The 21,288-nt window shown below is 47.1% G+C and overlaps 1 protein-coding gene, 1 long non-coding RNA gene and 3 other non-coding genes across 10 annotated transcripts in view; 4 read left to right on the top strand and 1 right to left on the bottom strand.

Moving 5' to 3' along the window:
• Positions 1 to 106: 106 nt before the first annotated feature.
• LOC138645342 (uncharacterized) lies at positions 107 to 3,423 on the top strand. The gene is made up of 6 exons (XR_011314729.1): positions 107 to 207; positions 858 to 927; positions 1,111 to 1,163; positions 2,268 to 2,310; positions 3,083 to 3,124; positions 3,321 to 3,423. It is a non-coding gene; the product is annotated as an uncharacterized lncRNA (long non-coding RNA).
• LOC138646256 (small nucleolar RNA SNORD60) lies at positions 963 to 1,045 on the top strand. Its single transcript, XR_011314829.1, has one exon. It is a non-coding gene; the product is annotated as a small nucleolar RNA SNORD60 (small nucleolar RNA).
• Positions 2,361 to 2,437, top strand: LOC138646255 (small nucleolar RNA SNORD60). Its single transcript, XR_011314828.1, has one exon. It is a non-coding gene; the product is annotated as a small nucleolar RNA SNORD60 (small nucleolar RNA).
• Positions 3,161 to 3,237, top strand: LOC138646257 (small nucleolar RNA SNORD60). Its single transcript, XR_011314830.1, has one exon. It is a non-coding gene; the product is annotated as a small nucleolar RNA SNORD60 (small nucleolar RNA).
• Positions 3,424 to 3,425: 2 nt separating the features above from the next.
• The window catches only part of RAB26 (RAB26, member RAS oncogene family), a 200,279-nt gene continuing 182,416 nt past the window's right edge, over positions 3,426 to 21,288 (bottom strand). For all 6 annotated transcript variants that reach the window (XM_069734588.1, XM_069734586.1, XM_069734585.1 and 3 more), the window contains 4 exons: positions 6,855 to 6,920; positions 6,068 to 6,124; positions 5,593 to 5,669; positions 3,426 to 4,750 (listed from right to left, as the gene is read on the bottom strand). In XM_069734588.1, coding sequence (XP_069590689.1) covers positions 4,648 to 4,750; positions 5,593 to 5,669; positions 6,068 to 6,124; positions 6,855 to 6,920 — 303 coding nt within the window. In that variant the 3' untranslated portion in view covers positions 3,426 to 4,647. The remainder of the gene's footprint in view (positions 4,751 to 5,592; positions 5,670 to 6,067; positions 6,125 to 6,854; positions 6,921 to 21,288) is intronic.

Consider the following 21,288-nt stretch of genomic DNA (forward strand, 5'->3'; position numbering starts at 1 on the left):
TTTTCGTCAGCTGTTCTAAATAAGGCGGGGCTAATGTAATGCTAAACTGTACTAAAACGTCGTGAGGTATAGAGACGCATGTGATTGGCTCATTGCCTACCACGTGATTTATTCGGACCAATTGACGTGCAGAAGACAGTCTATATAATGGGGGTCCAGAGTGGTCTGCGGCCTTTTCGTGACGGTGTTGCATGGGGTGTAGAGCTGGTAAGAGGACGAGCATGGCTCATGGTGGTTTAGCACGTGATTGTCGTAACTGCATTTTCTGCTCTTAACTCTGACAGGACTGTTTTTTTTTCCCACCCCCTCTAACTGCATCTTTGTATTTTTCTGCCCCCATATCCGTATGATTTTTTTTTTTTTTTTGCAAGACACAATTACACCTTCCAGTCTACCATGTAATGCACTGGAAAATGGGGGGAAAATCCATGTACTGTGAAATGGTTAAAAGGTGTAATTCCACCAGCTGTCACTTTTTTTTTTTTTTTTTTGGGGGGGGGGGAGGGGTGTTCCCTGTTTAATTTTTCATGAATCGGACACTGAAAAGTAACAATATTGGATTTTTTATATTAATATTTTATTCGCATTCATATAACGTTCGTGAACATAAAACCGGCTTTTTTTTTATTGATCAGGGGGCGACTTGCACAGGAGAATCCTCTTCATATAGTGTCGTCCTTGCACCTATAATTGTCTGCTCTGCATTGTTCCTGCATTACGGTTGGGCTGGGAATGACTTGTACCCTCCCCGACCTCTCAGATGTCCGTCCGTCCGCTCGTTGTCTCCTTTTTGGCTATCCCCCCCCCCTGTGTGCGGCCTCTTCCCGCAGGATAACTGTTCTCGCCTTTCTTTGCAGGTGGGGTTTGCTCGCATCGTTATGGCCTCTGTGAATGCGTCACGTGATGACCCGGACCCTCCCTGAGTGGGTGAGTCTGTCGTGTCCCCTTTTTTGTCTTGTGGCTGCCTATGATGGACCCTGAATTCTGACACCTCATATGAAACCGTAAAATCGGCTTCCTGATTCTGTTATTTGGGCTGAGGCGGCCGTGTGGTAATGTGCGGACATGGTGTCTGGGGAGCGCGGTGTAACCCTTCCCTGTCCTCCATAGGTGAGCTGACATGACCGGTGTGGAAGACCCCTGCACCGCCTATGTAGACAGGGGTAAGTACTATATGGATGTTGGTGACCCAGATTAATAGCTTATGTCTTTTCATGGGGTTCAGTGCTTGCTCCTGTGTTAAGGGGCAGGCTTGGGACCCCCATGTTTCTCAGTGGTAGAGGGTGAGCATTAAATCTGACTATTGTCACAGACCCCCACATGCACGCTCGGCTGTGTGCTCAATAGGGAGAGGGGAGTACGTTTCTGACTTGCTGAAGGGCAGATCTTCTGTGCCTGACCCTTGATCAAAATCTGCTTTTGGGCAGTCGGGACCCCCACAATACACAGTAGATGGGTGATTGATAGTCATCTGGCCAATTTAAAGGGGTTGTCAACTACTCTGATCGCCCCTAAAGTATTGTATTCCACAGTAAAAGGCGGGTAACAGATTCTCTCCTGCCTGTCAGTGCCACGTCTCCTCGCGTAACATGCCTCGTCCACGATCAGTCAATTAGTGGCTGCTCCGTTCCTACGTCCCTCTGATGAAACTGACGTGAAGAATTTGCGCTGGGTCCATTAATATCGCAGCTTTTGGCAGTATGCCATCGCCCATCATTTAGCATTCATTTTAGTAGTAGTAAAAAGGACTGTAAAGTCTTGGCGGCCTGATACCATCTGCATTTATGGCCGGTAGGTTATCTCTGAAGATAAGATTGGTGACGGCTGCCAGAGAATAAATACATGGGTAGATGTCAGACTTCGCTTGTGTTTTTATACTATCGGCATTATACAATGTGCTAATTTACCGCTCAACTGTCAATATCCCTCTTACACTGACGGCATTTTATATGTGCACAAAAGTATCAGTAGATCGGTACGCATAGGCTCCCTGCAGCACATGGGTTGATATATCTGTGTATGTAAAATATATATATCTGTGTATGTAAAATATATATATCTGTATACAGCAGAGTTCAGTGACACATGTATACTGTGTGCTAGCATGGGAGCCTATGGGTGACTCCATCCTGCCCCATCTGTGAAGTGCCAGTGATGCATCTGGCAGGAGTTCGTGTTGCCTCTTGCATCGGCCTTGGGTTTTGCATGCACTGGATGGGGGTCCTGGTGAGGAGACGGCTGACAGATGGTCTTCTCTTGTGTTACAGGTGGAAGTGATGAACATGGAAGACTGGAGCAAACCCAGTGCAGGTAATGGAGGAGCGGCCTGGGGTGCCCAATCCTGGGTGTCTTGTACTTGGAGCCGGTGATGATAAACTTTAAACTTTCTGACACCTCATCTGAGCACCTCTGTGCTGATTTCTCATATCTGAGGCTCTTACTCGTCCTATTAAGATGATGGGGGGATTCCATACACATTATATATCAGTCAGCACAACGATCGCTCTGCTGACCATTCTCTCCCGTCTCCCCTGTACATATGAACGATCTTATTTCAATATGTAGTAGGCACAATATTATCTAATACCTCCAGAAATGTTATATACGTCTTCTGATGAGCTACAAAAACTAGAATTTCATCAAAAAGCTTATTTCAGTTCTTCAATACAAAAAGTGAAACTCATATATAGTCATTACACACAGAGTGATCTACTTCATGTGTTTATTTCTGTTAATGTTGATGATTATGGCTTACAGCCAATGAAAATCCAAGAGTCATCATCTCAGTAAACTAGAATAATTAGTAAAAAAAAAAACACCCACAAAGGCTTCAAAAGTGTTTGGAAAGGTTCCATAGTCTGTTTCAGTAGCTCCACAATCATGGGGAAGACTGCTGACTGACAGAAGCTCATTACGTCTACTACATATTGGCATAGGATTGTGGAGATGGGAATATCCCTTTAAGGCTGCGGTCTCCCCTAGGATGACCAGGTAGTTTATTACCTTGTGTGACTGATCCCTTTAAGCAGAGCGAGGCGACGCTTAATGTTAGATTTATAACCGGTGTTCTCTTCTCGTACAGGCGCTCGGATCCCGGCAGATGAGGGCTGCGATGTTACGGCAGGTAATTAGCCATCGATCCTTGTGCCGCTGTAGTTGGAGCCACTGATGATAAAACCTAAACTTTCTGACACCTCATCTGAGCTCTGCGATGTGGACCGTTCCTATCTGAGGCTTCCTTTCCCTATATACTGAGCGCCGTACACCCTGGGGATCTCGCTTCAGACCTCAAATATTGATAGATCTTTACTTTTTCTCAGGGAGAAGCTGGGCTAGAAGATTAATCCTAACGTGAGCCTGGGGCAGCGTCCTGGACAGAGGTGACCGCTGTTTAATGGCTGGAATAAAACGTTGCAACTTGAAGCTTGACTTTCATTTATTTATTTTTTTAAGTATTACAAAAATCATACAGTAAACATTGAATATAGTCCAAAAAAATCAGGAGCACTACATGGGTACAGAGTGATGCCAAAAATTGTAGGGCCCTGGTCTAATGGCCACTAGACCTGAATTCTTCCAGCCACCTTCCTCGCCCATTCTGATTAGTACGCCTGGCATGACTTACAACAATGGCATCACACCAGGCGTAATAATCAAGAGGAATTGGCGAGGATGCTCATAGGTTTGCAGGGTTCTGGCCTACTGACCCAGAGTCCTGCAAATTTGTTTGACTGTTGACCATTGCCCCAGCTTTTTAAGAGTCCTATGGCACCAGATGTTGTGAATGCACAGATTACATCTGGGATGTGAGGCTTTATGCAGAGTCATTGGGAGAGGAGCGCTGCTGCAGATTTGGCCGGTGTTGTCCCCCACGTCTGCAGCAGCGCTTACCTCGCAATAAGAGAATCCCCTTTAAGAATAGCTGATGATTACTGATGTAACTGCTGTGTCGCCCCGATCATTACACCTGATGGATGGGCCGCTCTTTGTGACTCTGTGTGTACCCCATACAGCTCGATCTACCCTGCAGCCCTTTTAGCAGATGCAAATGATTGATCTCAATAATAACATTCATGCAGACTAAACATGGCTGCCAGTACACATCACCAAAACATGGCAGACTCGCACAGGCCCCCTGATAAATACCTATATATAAAATGCTCAAAGCTCTGCTTTTCTCCAGACATTAAAAGCTGCAAATGTACAGATCAAAAGGACAACTAAACCATCTGTGGACGAGGGCGACGTGCTTGGAGCAGATTGAGCAGCTGATTATAGTGTCCGCGCAGAGCGAGACGGACCCCATACTGTACATTACATTCTTCTGAGCCCTCCGCTCGTCGTGCATGGATGCATGCTGAAGGGTGGCAGAATTTATAGGCTCCCCTGCCGTTGGGGTACACATGGTGGTCATCCCTGGGTGCAGGGTCAGGTCTCTGAATTTAGATGTCCTTTTATATAACACATCAGTTTTGCTACCCTCACAGATAAACACAGACATGCACAGACAGAATACTCGTCCACGTCGATGGAGGGGGGGGGGGCTGCGCTGCAGGAACTCTCAGGGACCCCCTTTTGGAGCCGGTTTACAGTCTGTCTTTGTACAGGTAACCAATAGTAGAGTCGGACCCCAGACTGGTGAAGAAATCAAGATTTACAACATCCCGAACCCTTTACTTCCTTCTTGACGTAGTCGTGGAGTTTAAACTTCGGCTCGTTGGGAAGTTTCATGGACCGGTGCTTAAGTTCCCTGAAAAATAAACAAAAAAAAAAATTTGAGGCCCAGTTTGTGTACTAACTGCTCCCCCACCACGCTTGTAGATGCAGCCATTCGGCACAATCCTGGAGTTAGTCTGTTCCTCCACTGGGGTTTACATGGCTGTAATCATGTAGAAAGATATGGGGGGGACAATCTGCACATCTATGCTTCCCAAAAGATTTTTTTTTTCATAAATTATCATCTTGCATAGAAGACATACTGATAGGGAATCTAGATTGTGAGCCCTATCGGGGACAGTGATGATGTGTGCAAACTGTAAAGCGCTGCGGAACATGTTAGCGCTATATAAAAAAGATTATTATTAAGTCCACTTCCCTTCAAAGGAAGCCCCTTAGTGATCAGCTTTATTGCATGTACCCGCTGAAATTAAAGGGTGAGTGCGAAATACCAGATGGTGGATTCCCTGCTAGGGACCTGGAGATGAGACCACTGTAAGGCCTCATTCACACTGATGTAATGCGACCACAAAGGCCTGACCGAACAAACAGCATCAGATTCACTCTTAAGGCTCATCATGTACACGGCCAATTCTTGTACCTATGATATAATCTATGGGGCTGTGCACATTACATTTTGATTCAAGGGTTGGATCAAAATCTGCAATATAAGTCCGTGAAAAAAAAATATCAGACCTAACTCTGACGACATCCAAGTGCAGTCAGCTTTTCCATGGACTGATGGGAGAAGGAGAAACTTTATTTCTAATTCTTTCCACGTACAAGAAAAAAAAAAAAACTGCCCCTCTGAACAGAATAATCTCTGTTCTTCACGTATGGTCATAAGACTGATGGTAAAATGTGCCTGCTACTTACTTAGCAATTGCTGTAAACGCCAACTCCACATTCAGTCCGCTCTTGGCACTGGTCTCCATAAATGGCACCCCGTATTCCTGCAAGGAACCAAGCAAAAACATTCACAGGATATACTACAAATGAGGGTCAGGAGCCCATCGACCAGTCCATACCCGGACCGTGGAGCACAGACTGATAAATCGGCCCTAGAGAAGTACAATTATTGGCAGTTATAAATGCTGCCACTAGGGGACAGTGTTGATCCATTAGTAAAAGGAAAAATAAGGGCGCCCTTGTCAATCACGCCAGCTAAAATGAAGATTGCCTGCGAACGTACATCCGAACGTCATCGGTATCATAATTTCTTGCTTTCGTCTGTCTCTGGGAAAGTTGGGTGACAACAATTAAGGCTGCTATGATTGTATTAGGGTCACCCAGCTCCCCCTGAGCAGCAAGGTATTATGGACAGAAATAACATTGCTTGTCCATAGTTCACCTTTGCCAGCCGCTCGCCATCTTCGATCTTGACCACACGTTCATGAGTTGAGTCCACCTGTAAGAAGAGGATCGGAGGTCACTACAGGATGGGTGGTCTTATACTGGACCCGGCGTGTGAAAACATGATTTATGCATTTCCAGTTTTCAAGTAAATATCCTTTTTTTTTTAAGCGCTGTTGATGTCAAAATAAGTAAAGAATATCCAGTTTTGCGTCTACAGCTAGTATTCACACCTATGTGTCACCATGGTAACAGACAACAAATTGTGTAGTCTGATCCAGCAGTCATGTGTTACAGTTTACCTGCCCTGCACAAGGTCTTGTTCGTATTCTGTTTCCATGGAGCCACATAGCTCTGCATTAGAGCTGCTCACAATTCTGTTTCAATTATTTTTTGGCCAGTGATAAAAAAAAAAAATCAATGTCAATGTAAAATTCAGATTCATTTCTTGTTCTATCTTTACAGAGCGATTGCAGCTCTGGTTTTCTTATACAGAGCACCAAATCCCCTGCAGAGATATAAACAGAAAATTCTTTGTACCTGAGGCTGCCACTAGAGGGAGCTCTCTGCATACTGATTATACACTGAGTTCCATGGTAAAACCTGCACAGAGCTCCCTCTAGTGGTGTCACTTTATCAGACAACTACATCTTACATCAATTTGGCCATTATAATCATTAATTAGAAAGTTGGACCTAAAAAAAAGTTAATTGAAAAACGCAAATATATATATATATATATATATATATATATATATATATATATATATATATATATAGCCTCACCTTATTTCCAAGCAGCATTATGACCACGTCTTTTTGTGCATATTCATGAATCTCTGTCAGCCAGGCCTAGAAATAAAATAAATAAGTCATAAGTGCTTATATTACACCATTAACCTGTAAAGGGGTCACCACCTTGCCCCTTAATTGCTGTCAGTTACTGACGACTTGAGTAATTTGTTGACAAGCAGGTAGCTAGGGATGGGCCGCCTGACAACCACACGGAAAAGCTTGTGGTTGTTAGGCAGTGTCTCCTTAGCAACCAGGTTAACTCAAATGGGGGTCTACTGGATCCATCACACGTGGTGAAGGGCACAATAGGGCTGCATGTGGTGCCATCACTCCCGTCCCAAAACCCTTGGAGCCTCCGGCCTAATAATGGCGGCTGTAATGACTCGCCCAGCTTTCTCCCAAACGGATGAATAACATGGCAGAAGATGACTCACGATCTGTAACACATTAAATTAGCGGGTAACATTACTTCAAAGAGGCGTCCTCTGCAGCGAGCATCACACATACGTTATCTGAGGCGCTGATATATTCCATCACACCCGAATAGTGAAATGGTGGCCATGTATGAGAAGACAGGACGGCAGCAAACAATCGTCACTGGTTTTGTGATTATATTTTGGGGGCAGAAGTGTTAAATTCTGAGGTAAAGATGGAGAAAATTATCAGGACATACATTGTAATCGATGAATTACAGGCTATATCATCCGGCCCTTCGCCTCCTAAGGTGTATAACCTCCGGCCCCTCGCCCCATCAGGTGTATGTCCTCCGGCCCCTCGCCCCCTCAGATGTATGACCTCCGGCCCCTCAGGTGTATGTCCTCTGGCCCCTCGCCCCCTCAGGTGTATAACCTCCGACCCCTCGCCTCCTCAGGTGTATAACCTCCGGCCCCTCGCCTCCTCAGGTGTATAACCTCCGGCCCCTCGCCTCCTCAGGTGTATAACCTCCGGCCCCTCGCCTCCTCAGGTGTATAACCTCCGGCCCCTCGCCTCCTCAGGTGTATAACCTCCGGCCCCTCGCCTCCTCAGGTGTATAACCTCCGGCCCCTCGCCTCCTCAGGTGTATAACCTCCGGCCCCTCGCCTCCTCAGGTGTATAACCTCCGGTCCCTCGCATCCTCAGGTGTATAACCTCCGACCCCTCGCCTGCTCAGGTGTATAACCTCCGGCCCCTCGCCCCTTCAGGTGTATGACCTCCGACCCCTCAGGTGTAAGTCCTCTGGCCCCTCGCCCCCTCAGGTGTATAACCTCCGACCCCTCAGGTGTAAGTCCTCTGGCCCCTCGCCCCCTCAGGTGTACGACCTCCGACCCCTCAGGTGTATGACCTCCGACCCCTCGCTCCCTCAGGTGTATAACCTTCGGTCCAGAGCCTCCTCAGGTGTATAACCTCCGGCCCCTCAGGTGTAAGTCCTCTGGCCCCTCGCCCCCTCAGGTGTATGACCTCCGACCCCTCACCCCCTCAGGTGTATGACCTCCGACCCCTCGCCCCCTCAGGTGTATGACCTCCGACCCCTCAGGTGTAAGTCCTCCGGCCCCTCGCCCCCTCAGGTGTATGACCTCCGACCCCTCGCCCTCTCAGGTGTATGACCTCCGACCCCTCACTCCCTCAGGTCTATAACCTCCGGGCCCTCTCCTCCTCAGGTGTATAACCTCCGGCCCCTCGCCCCCTCAGGTGTATGACCTCCGGCCCCTCTCCTCAGGTGTATAACCTCCGGCCCCTCGCCTCCTCAGGTGTATAACCTCCAGCCCCTCTCCTCAGGTGTATAACCTCCAGCCCCACGCTCCCTCAGGTGTATAACCTCCAGCCTCTCTCCTCCTCAGGTGTATAACCTCCGGCCCCTTGCCCCCTCAGGTGTATAACCTCCGGCCCCTCGCCCCCTCAGGTGTATAACCTCCGGCCCCTCGCCCCCTCAGGTGTATAACCTTTGGCCCCTCGCCCCCTCAGGTGTATAACCTCCGGCCCCTCACCCCCTCAGGTGTAAAACCTCCGGCCCCTCGCCCCCTCAGATGTATAATCTCCGGCCCCTCGCCCCCTCAGGTGTATAACCTCTGGCCCCTCGCCCCCTCAGGTGTATAATCTCCAGCCCCTCATCTCAGGGGTATGACCTCCGGTCCTGAGCCTCCTCAGGTGTATGACCTCCGGTCCCTCGCTCCCTCAGGTGTATAACCTCCGGCCCCTCGTCTCCTCAGGTGTATAACCTCCGGCCCCTCGCCCCCTCAGGTGTATAACCTCCGACCTCTCACCCCCTCAGGTGTATAACCTCCCACCCTGCATCCCCTCAGGTGTATAACCTCTGGCCCTCACCCCCCAGGTGTATAACCTCCGGCCCCTCGCCTCCTCAGGTGTATAACCTCCGGCCCCTCGCCCCCTCAGGTGTATAACCTCCGACCTCCCACCCCGCATCCCCTCAGGTGTATAACTTCTGGCCCTCACCTCCCCAGGTGTATAACCTTCAGTCTCTTGCCCCCTCGATGTATAACCTCTAGCCCCTCGCCCCCCCCAGTATACAACATCCGGCCCCCCGCCATGATGCCTGCCTTTACTACCATGTGACAAAACGGCCGGTGATGCAGAGCTCACTGATACCAGCGCAGTCCTGTAATAGGAGCCACCGAGGTAACAAGTCTGATCATGACTTTTCTTCCTCCTAAATCTTCCCCCATCACCTGTGAGTGATATTATTGAGAAGGAACCGCAGCAACTCAGCCACAAAGTGGAGACCCCGTCACATTACAGAGTGGGGGGCAAGTGCTGAGGAGCAGAGGGTAGAAAATTCACCAATACTCTGCTGACCCCATAACTGCAGAATCCAGACCTCCACAGCCGTACATCACCAAGCACAATGCCGCGCGTTGGGTGGAGTGGAGTAAAGCCGCCACCACTGGACTCTGGAGGAGACGTGTTCTGTGCAGTGACGGATCACACTTCTCTATCTGACGTCTGATGGAGGAGTCTGGGTTTGGTGATTCCAGGAGAACGTTCCCCCCTTACTGCATTGTGCCCTGTACAGATGGTGGAGGAGGATAATGCTATGGGCTATTATCAGGGGGCAGCCACAGACCCTCAGTGACGGGAAATCTCAGTCCTCCAGCACCAGACATTGTGGACAATTGCAGCTTCCAGATTTGTGGGATCAGTTTGGGGTTCGCCCTTTTCTGTTCCCCATGACTGTGCCCAGTGCACCAGCTCCATACAGACATGGAGGAGTTTAGTGACCGGACGCAGGGAGTCCAGATACCAACCCCACCCAAGGATGGAGATTATGGGCCCGGCCTCAGGGTCTATCCTCACAAATGCCCTTGTAGATGAAAGGACAAAAATTCCCACAGAGGCCTCCAGGGCGACTCCATATTAATATCTATGATGGTAAAATGGGAGGCCAGAAGCATTTCTGTAGTGTAAAGTGGAGGGGGCACATACTTGTCTCTGTGTAATGTATTTGCATGTTTTAGCGACAGCTGGTGGGCTCTAATCCTTGGCGCGCTCAGACACACTAGGACCACCGATCTCTGGCATTATAACAAACCGTTGTCTGACATTCTTATGTGCTCACTTTCGCCCCTAGAGAAAAAATGTGTTTGTGGTCTCGTACCAACAATCCCTCTCTACAATAATCAATGTACCCTTCCTATCTATAAGAAATGATGGATATTAGGCTTTCCTGTCCGGCGCGCACATTTCGATTTCTGCCATATGGCCTCCTGTCTTCTGCAGGGAGGTTACATTCTAGGTTTTGGATGTTATGTGCAGGAGTTTCCACTAGGCGGCAGTAACAACTAAGTTAAGAACTTGCAGACTTTTATTCTTGGAGGGTTGTTGTGACAGGTTCTACTTCCAATTACTGCACTTTAGGATGATTGATTGTCGCTCGCCTCAGTTTAGTGCGCTGCGCTGTCACTAAATAATGCGCTTTTCAAGCAGCGAATACATCTCTACAGAAAAATATTAATTCTAACAAACAATAACGAAGAAACTAAGAGCACAAGGCTCAGAATCTGCAAACATGGCCATAGTGTCATGAGCGGGCAATGTGTACTGGCTGTCCTACTATGGGATACTGCACAGCATACCGGTCACCAGATGGGAGCGCTGCACTGTAGTATTATATACCGGTCACCAGATGGGAGCGCTGCACTGTAGTATTATATACCGGTCACCAGATGGGAGCGCTGCACTGTAGTATTATATACCGGTCACCAGATGGGAGCGCTGCACTGTAGTATTATATACCGGTCACCAGATGGGAGCGCTGCACTGTAGTATTATATACCGGTCACCAGATGGGGGCTCTGCACTGTAGTATTATATACCGGTCACCAGATGGGAGCGCTGCACTATAGTATTATATACCGGTCACCAGATGGGAGCGCTGCACTGTAGTATTATATACCGGTCACCAGATGGGAGCGCTGCACTGTAGTATTATATACCGGTCACCAGATGGGAGCGCTGCACTGTAGTATTATATACCGGTCACCAGATGGGGGCTCTGCACTGTAGTATTATATACCGGTCACCAGATGGGAGCGCTGCACTATAGTATTATATACCGGTCACCAGATGGGAGCGCTGCACTGTAGTATTATATACCGGTCACCAGATGGGAGCGCTGCACTGTAGTATTATATACCGGTCACCAGATGGGGGCTCTGCACTGTAGTATTATATACCGGTCACCAGATGGGAGCGCTGCACTGTAGTATTATATACCGTCACCAGATGGGAGCTCTGCACTGTAGTATTAAATACCGTCACCAGATGGGAGCTCTGCACTATAGTATTATATACCGGTCACCAGATGGGGGCTCTGCACTGTAGTATTATATACCGGTCACCAGATGGGGGCTCTGCACTGTAGTATTATATACCGTCACCAGATGGGAGCTCTGCGCTGTAGTATTATATACCGTCACCAGATGGGAGCTCTGCACTATAGTATTATATACCGTCACCAGATGGGAGCTCTGCACTGTAGTATTAAATACTGGTCACCAGATGGGGGCTCTGCACTGTAGTATTATATACCGGTCACCAGATGGGGGCTCTGCACTGTAGTATTATATACCGTCACCAGATGGGAGCTCTGCACTGTAGTATTATATACCGTCACCAGATGGGGGCGCTGCACTGTAGTATTATATACCGTCACCAGATGGGGGCTCTGCACTGTAGTATTATATACCGGTCACCAGATGGGAGCTCTGCACTCTAGTATTATATACCAGTCACCAGATGGGAGCGCTGCACTGTAGAATTATATACCGGTCACCAGAAGGGGGCTTTGCACTGTAGTATTATATACCGGTCACCAGATGGGAGCTCTGCACTCTAGTATTATATACCAGTCACCAGATGGGAGCTCTGCACTGTAGTATTATATACCGGTCACCAGATGGGAGCGCTGCACTGTAGTATTATATACCGGTCACCAGATGGGAGCTCTGCGCTGTAGTATTATATACCGGTCACCAGATGGGAGCGCTGCACTATAGTATTATATACCGGTCACCAGATGGGAGCGCTGCACGGTAGTATTATATACCGGTCACCAGATGGGAGCGCTGCACTATAGTATTATATACCGGTCACCAGATGGGGGCTCTGCACTGTAGCATTATATACCGGTCACCAGATGGGAGCGCTGCACTAGAGTATTGTCACCAGATGGGAGCTCTGCGCTGTAGTATTATATACCGGTCACCAGATGGGAGCGCTGCACTATAGTATTATATACCGGTCACCAGATGGGAGCTCTGCACTGTAGTATTATATACCGGTCACCAGATGGGAGCGCTACACTATAGTATTATATACCGTCACCAGATGGGAGCTCTGCACTGTAGTATTATATACCAGTCACCAGATGGGAGCTCTGCGCTGTAGTATTATATACCGGTCACCAGATGGGGGCTCTGCACTGTAGTATTATATACCAGTCACCAGATGGGAGCTCTGCGCTGTAGTATTATATACCGGTCACCAGATGGGAGCGCTGCACTTTAGTATTATATACCGGTCACCAGATGGGGGCTCTGCACTGTAGTATTATATACCAGTCACCAGATGGGAGCGCTGCACTGTAGTATTATATACCGGTCACCAGATGGGAGCTCTGCGCTGTAGTATTATATACCGGTCACCAGATGGGAGCTCTGCACTGTAGTATTATATACCGGTCACCAGATGGGAGCGCTACACTATAGTATTATATACCGGTCACCAGATGGGAGCTCTGCGCTGTAGTATTATATACCGGTCACCAGATGGGAGCGCTGCACTATAGTATTATATACCGGTCACCAGATGGGAGCTCTGCACTGTAGTATTATATACCGGTCACCAGATGGGAGCGCTACACTATAGTATTATATACCGTCACCAGATGGGAGCTCTGCACTATAGTATTATATACCGGTCACCAGATGGGGGCTCTGCACTGTAGTATTATATACCGGTCACCAGATGGGAGCGCTGCACTGTAGTATTATATACCGGTCACCAGATGGGAGCTCTGCGCTGTAGTATTATATACCGGTCACCAGATGGGAGCTCTGCACTGTAGTATTATATACCGGTCACCAGATGGGAGCGCTACACTATAGCATTATATACCGGTCACCAGATGGGAGCTCTGCGCTGTAGTATTATATACCGGTCACCAGATGGGAGCGCTGCACTGTAGTATTATATACCGGTCACCAGATGGGGGCTCTGCACTGTAGTATTATATACCAGTCACCAGATGGGAGCGCTGCACTGTAGTATTATATACCGGTCACCAGATGGGAGCTCTGCGCTGTAGTATTATATACCGGTCACCAGATGGGAGCTCTGCACTGTAGTATTATATACCGGTCACCAGATGGGAGCGCTACACTATAGTATTATATACCGGTCACCAGATGGGAGCTCTGCGCTGTAGTATTATATACCGGTCACCAGATGGGAGCGCTGCACTATAGTATTATATACCGGTCACCAGATGGGAGCTCTGCACTGTAGTATTATATACCGGTCACCAGATGGGAGCGCTACACTATAGTATTATATACCGTCACCAGATGGGAGCTCTGCACTATAGTATTATATACCGGTCACCAGATGGGGGCTCTGCACTGTAGTATTATATACCGGTCACCAGATGGGAGCGCTGCACTGTAGTATTATATACCGGTCACCAGATGGGAGCTCTGCGCTGTAGTATTATATACCGGTCACCAGATGGGAGCTCTGCACTGTAGTATTATATACCGGTCACCAGATGGGAGCGCTACACTATAGCATTATATACCGGTCACCAGATGGGAGCTCTGCGCTGTAGTATTATATACCGGTCACCAGATGGGAGCGCTGCACTGTAGTATTATATACCGGTCACCAGATGGGAGCTCTGCACTGTAGTATTATATACCGGTCACCAGATGGGAGCGCTACACTATAGTATTATATACCGTCACCAGATGGGAGCTCTGCACTATAGTATTATATACCGGTCACCAGATGGGAGCGCTACACTATAGTATTATATACCGTCACCAGATGGGAACTCTGCACTGTAGTATTATATACCGATCACCAGATGGGGGCTCTGCACTGTAGTATTATATACCGGTCACCAGATGGGAGCGCTGCACTATATTATTATATACCGGTCACCAGATGGGAGCGCTACACTATAGTATTATATACCGTCACCAGATGGGGGCTCTGCACTGTAGTATTATATACCGGTCACCAGATGGGAGCGCTACACTATAGTATTATATACCGTCACCAGATGGGAGCTCTGCACTGTAGTATTATATACCGATCGCCAGATGGGAGCTCTGCGCTGTAGTATTATATACCGGTCACCAGATGGGAGCGCTGCACTAGAGTATTGTCACCAGATGGGAGCTCTGCGCTGTAGTATTATATACCGGTCACCAGATGGGAGCTCTGCACTGTAGTATTATATACCGGTCACCAGATGGGAGCGCTGCACTGTAGTATTATATACCGGTCACCAGATGGGAGCGCTGCACTAGAGTATTGTCACCAGATGGGAGCTCTGCGCTGTAGTATTATATACCGGTCACCAGATGGGGGCTCTGCACTGTAGCATTATATACCGGTCACCAGATGGGAGCGCTGCACTAGAGTATTGTCACCAGATGGGAGCTCTGCGCTGTAGCATTATATACCGGTCACCAGATGGGGGCTCTGCACTGTAGCATTATATACCGGTCACCAGATGGGAGCGCTGCACTATAGTATTATATACCGGTCACCAGATGGGGGCTCTGCACTGTAGTATTATATACCAGTCACCAGATGGGAGCTCTGCGCTGTAGTATTATATACCGGTTACCAGATGGGAGCGGTGCACTGTAGTATTATATACCAGTCACCAGATGGGAGCTCTGCGCTGTAGTATTATATACCGGTCACCAGATGGGAGCGCTGCACTATAGTATTATATACCGGTCACCAGATGGGAGCTCTGCACTATAGTATTATATACCGGTCACCAGATGGGGGCGCTACACTATAGTATTATATACCGGTCACCAGATGGGGCTCTGCACTGTAGTATTATATACCGGTCACCAGATGGGGGCTCTGCACTGTAGTATAATATACCGGTCACCAGATGGGTGCGCTGCACTGTAGTATTATATACCAGTCACCAGATGGGAGCTCTGCACTGTAGTATTATATACCGGTCACCAGATGGGTGCGCTGCACTGTAGTATTATATACCGGTCACCAGATGGAGCGCTGCACTATAGTATTATATACCGGTCACCAGATGGGAGCGCTGCACTATAGTATTATATACCGGTCACCAGATGGGAGCGCTGCACTATAGTATTATATACCGGTCACCAGATGGGGGCTCTGCACTGTAGTATAATATACCGGTCACCAGATGGGTGCGCTGCACTGTAGTATTATATACCAGTCACCAGATGGGAGCTCTGCACTGTAGTATTATATACCGGTCACCAGATGGGTGCGCTGCACTGTAGTATTATATACCGGTCACCAGATGGAGCTCTGCACTGTAGTATTATATACCGGTCACCAGATGGGAGCGCTGCACTATAGTATTATATACCGGTCACCAGATGGGAGCGCTGCACTGTAGTATTATATACCGGTCACCAGATGGGGCTCTGCACTGTAGTATTATATACCGGTCACCAGATGGGGGCTCTGCACTGTAGTATAATATACCGGTCACCAGATGGGTGCGCTGCACTGTAGTATTATATACCAGTCACCAGATGGGAGCTCTGCACTGTAGTATTATATACCGGTCACCAGATGGGTGCGCTGCACTGTAGTATTATATACCGGTCACCAGATGGGAGCGCTGCACTATAGTATTATATACCGGTCACCAGATGGGGGCGCTACACTATAGTATTATATACCGGTCACCAGATGGGGCTCTGCACTGTAGTATTATATACCGGTCACCAGATGGGGGCTCTGCACTGTAGTATTATATACCGGTCACCAGATGGGTGCGCTGCACTATAGTATTATATACCAGTCACCAGATGGGAGCTCTGCACTGTAGTATTATATACCGGTCACCAGATGGGAGCGCTGCACTATAGTATTATATACCGGTCACCAGATGGGAGCGCTGCACTATAGTATTATATACCGGTCACCAGATGGGGCTCTGCACTGTGGAAATTGAATCCTCGGCAGAAGAGCTTGCACTCCTACTGCGGTACACAAAATATCTGTATTAATAGCAGAGCAGTGAATCAAATAACGTCAGACAAGGTAACATGAATGGAAAAGGATGGGAGCAGTAGTGAGGCATGATGAGGAGCCGGGGGTACGCTGCCGGTTACAGCCGTGGCCGCAGGTCACCTTACTCCGGTAGTTACTTGTCACATTTATTTCCTTTGAGGAGAGACAGGGAGATTGTCACCTTCACCACTGGTATGTTCTCTGGGGGCAGGAGAGAGGGCGAGCTGACAGCACCAATTCCTAATATCTCTGTATGAGCTGTCAGAGAGGACCGGGATCACATACAGCTACAGTTATATGAAAAAGTTTGGGCACCCCTATTAATCTTAAGCTTAATGTTTTATAAAAATAGTTTTTTTGCAACAGCTATTTCAGTTTCATGTATCTAATAACTGTTGGACACAGTAATGTTTCTGCCTTGAAATGAGGTTTATTGTACTAACAGAAAATGTGCAATCTGCATTCAAACAAAATTTGACAGGTGCATTATTATGGGCACCCTTATCATTTTCTTGTTTTAAATACTCCTACCTACTTTTTACTGACTTACTAAAGCACTTTTTTTGGTTTTCTAACCTCACTGAGCTTTGAACTTCATAGCCAGGTGTATGCAATCATGAGAAAAGCTTCTTAAAGTGGCCACTTGCAAGTTGTTCTCCTGTTTGAATCTCCTCTGAAGAGCGGCATCATGGGTTCCTCAAAACAACTGTCTAATGATCTGAAAACAAAGATTATTCAACATAGTTGTTCAGGGGAAGGATACAAAAAGCTGTCTCAGGGATTTAACCTGTCAATTTCCACTGTGAGGAACATAGTAAGGAAATGGAAGAACACAGGTACAGTTCTTGTTAAGGCCAGAAGTGGCAGGCCAAGAAAAACATCAGAAAGGCAGAGAAGAAGAATGGTGAGATCAGTCAAGGACAATCCTCAGACCTCCTCCAGAGAGCGGCAGCATCAACTTGCTGCAGATGGTGTCACTGTGCATCGGTCAACTATACAACGCACTTTGCACAAGGAGAAGCTGTATGGGAGAGTGATGCGAAAGAAGCCGTTTCTGCAAGCACGCCACAAACCGAGTCGGCTGAGGTATGCAAAAGCACATTTGGAGCCAATTTCTTTTTGGAAGAAGGTCCTGTGGACTGATGAAACCAAGATTGAGTTGTTTGGTCATACAAAAAGGCGTTATGCATGGCGGCCAAAAAACACAGCATTCCAAGAAAAACACTTGCTACCCACAGTAAAATTTGGTGGAGGTTCCATCATGCTTTGGGGCTTTGTGGCCAATTTCGGCACCGGGAATCTTGTTAAAGTTGAGGGACGCATGGATTCCTCTCAGTATCAGCAGATTCTTGACAATAATGTTCATGAATCAGTGACAAAGTTGAAGTTACGCAGGGGATGGATCTTTCAGCAAGACAATGATCCAAAACACCGCTCCAAATCTACTCAGGCATTCATGCAGAGGAACAATTACACTGTTCTGGAATGGCCATCCCAGTCCCCAGACCTGAATATCATTGAACATCTGTGGGATCATTTGAAGAGGGCTGTCCATGCTCGGCGACCAGCAAACTTAACTGAACTGGAATTGTTTTGTAAAGAGGAATGGTCAAAAATACCTTCATCCAGGATCCAGGAACTCATTAAAAGCTACAGGAAGCGACTAGAGGCTGTTATTTTTGCAAAAGGAGGATCTACTAAATATTAATGTCACTTTTCTGGTGGGATGCCCATACTTATGCACCTGTCAAATTTTGTTTGAAAGCAGATTGCACATTTTCTGTTAGTACAATAAACCTCATTTCAAGCCAGAAACATTACTGTGTCCAACAGTTATTAGATATATGAAACTGAAATAGCTGTTGAAAAAAAACAACAATTTTTATAAAACATTAAGCTTAAGATTAATAGGGGTGCCCAAACTTTTTCATATAACTGTATATATAGAAATGCAGGAAAATACGGTATTATTTTAGGGCTCTGACCCTGTGACGGACGCAGGCATTTAGGATTATGCATTTTCCATATAAATAGCGCTATTCATTTCTTAATATATCTGACACAGGAAAGATATATATCTTGATACCGTGTTGGCCAGTAGATAGAAAAATATTTAGAATTGAGAGTCCTCAGTGGTTGATACCTTGTAATGGCGAACTGAAAAGATGGTAACAAATTGCAGCTTTCGAGACTACACAGGTCTCTTCATCAGGCAAAGACTAAAACAAATTCTGAAGAATCACATATTTATGCACAACATAGTATAGAAAAAAAAAATCTAAAAGGGGGAAAACCATGGATAAGACAGGTGACATGAAGCAGAATTTTTTTTTTTTGATTGGCGGACCGCCTAATGTGTATGGGGACCTCCCGACGGTTGATGCCCGTACAGTCAGATTGGACTTTTCGCATTATTTCGGTGCAGTATTGTGCACTACCTCTTCTGTGCGGGTTTATAGTACTATTACCAGGAGACCTCCTTTAAGGATAGCGCAGACTTTTGAAGCTTCCGGAAGGAATAGATCAGCGCTATGGCGGCTTATCATATCACTGATTTACCGAAACATAAGTGTTTGTATATCGGAGCTGTAACATGCCGTATAACGCCGATATATCATGATGTGGAGCCGAGCAGCCATAACCGTAATCACTCCATAAAATAGATGGGAGCGTTTAGTGCATCAAATATTAATCCTTCAATGGGAGGCTGCAAAGGAGACGAGACGCAGGATCCCGCAGCCCCTCACAAGTATATAGATGTATACTGCCCCCCGCAGCTGCCATATTCCAAGAAGAACAGAATACGTGTCTGCGATCGTCCACAAATGGCGCCACCCCTGACTTCAGGTTGTGCGCAGTATTACAGCACAGCCCTATTCACTTCATTAGAGCTCAGCCGCAATACCAGACACAACCTGATGGTGGGTATGGCGCTGTTTCTAGATGTTTGTCTACAATGGGAAATTCCCTTTAAATTAAAGGCATAGCCCTGTGATGATTTGGACGTGAAGAGAGAAACACAACAGCAAAAAGAGATCAGAGCTGAAAACACCTAGAAAACAGCAAATCCACAGTGAATCTTAAATTAAATGATGTGTTAATAAGAATGCGAGATGCGACCACGAAATCCTGCACCAAGTGCGGAGACGTGAGGAGGAGGAGGAGAAGCAAGAGGCAAGAGTCACGTGCTCCCCCCGGTATCAGTGCAGGATTTACACGAGCAGGTGGAAATGTAGCACGTCCCGAGCACTCGCCAGACTGCGAAAATCACAGAAAATCAACACTTCCCATTATTAAATAGCGGCAGTAATGAGAAGGGCAGATATCAATTGTTTAGTCAGAAGGACAATTAGTGAGTGCAGCTCTGGAGTATAATACAGGAGGTAACTCAGGATCAGTAATGTAATGTATGTACACAGTGACTGCACCAGCAGAATAGTGAGTGCAGCTCTGGAGTATAATACAGGAGGTAACTCAGGATCAGTAATGTAATGTATGTACACAGTGACTGCACCAGCAGAATAGTGAGTGCAGCTCTGGGGTATAATACAGGATGTAACTTAGGATCAGTAATGTAATGTATGTACACAGTGACTGCACCAGCAGAATAGTGAGTGCAGCTCTGGGGTATAATACAGGATGTAACTTAGGATCAGTAATGTAATGTATGTACACAGTGACTGCACCAGCAGAATAGTGAGTGCAGCTCTGGGGTATAATACAGGATGTAACTTAGGATCAGTAATGTAATGTATGTACACAGTGACTGCACCAGCAGAATAGTGAGTGCAGCTCTGGGGTATAATGCAGAAGAAAGATCAGGATTAATACAAGACATGTGATGATGTAGATTTCCCCCCAGAAGATTGCAGTAGGTAATTTTCTCTTGTATGTTTGTTGCCGGCCTCATTTATTTCCTCCATTGGTGTCTGACGATCACTCCCGGATGAACATGTATGACTATTGTGTGGGGGTCGGGGGATGACACTGGATGGATGTGTGTCGCCTCACGCTGCTGTGACATTTCTCTATCCATAATTCTTCCACCTTCATACAGGATCCTTCATCACTGACACTAAGAGCAGATCGCGGGGCGTCTATGAATGATTAATTACACCCCGCCGCCACGCTCTATTGATCTTTACCAAATGTAAATGTCACTTTTTCTGCACGGACCATGGTGCAAAAAGTGGATTAACCCCTAACTGCCTGCAATACCCAGTCGGTGGCCCATCACCTGTGCTGAGATATCCTGCACACAGGGAGTATTACCCAATATCATACAATACACTCCTTATCATCAATAATTCCACACTAAAACTAAATCAGTCCCCTGTTGTATGGCCCACACTCCGGCCAAGGCCCTTTAAATGCAAACCGTCCTTGGTAATTAAGGGAAATTGTCAGTAATCATTAGAAATCCCACGGAAACTAAAAACCCATGTAACAAGGCAAACAATGGAGTGTTCCTGAATTCTACGTTTCCTCCGAGGGGCTGAAGGAAACACGCGGCAGCAATAGATAAGATGGATCTTTGTGTGCCCGGCCTTGCCCTTGCATTGTTATTTTCTCTGTATACATTCATGCCCGGCTCACCAACTCACTCAATGTTCACCCCTGTCACCGAATACAATGGCTGCAATGAGATTTCTATCCTCAGGGTGACTCTGCAAGA

The sequence above is a fragment of the Ranitomeya imitator genome, chromosome 7 (genome assembly GCF_032444005.1).
Source record: "Ranitomeya imitator isolate aRanImi1 chromosome 7, aRanImi1.pri, whole genome shotgun sequence".
Taxonomy (NCBI): domain Eukaryota; kingdom Metazoa; phylum Chordata; class Amphibia; order Anura; family Dendrobatidae; genus Ranitomeya; species Ranitomeya imitator.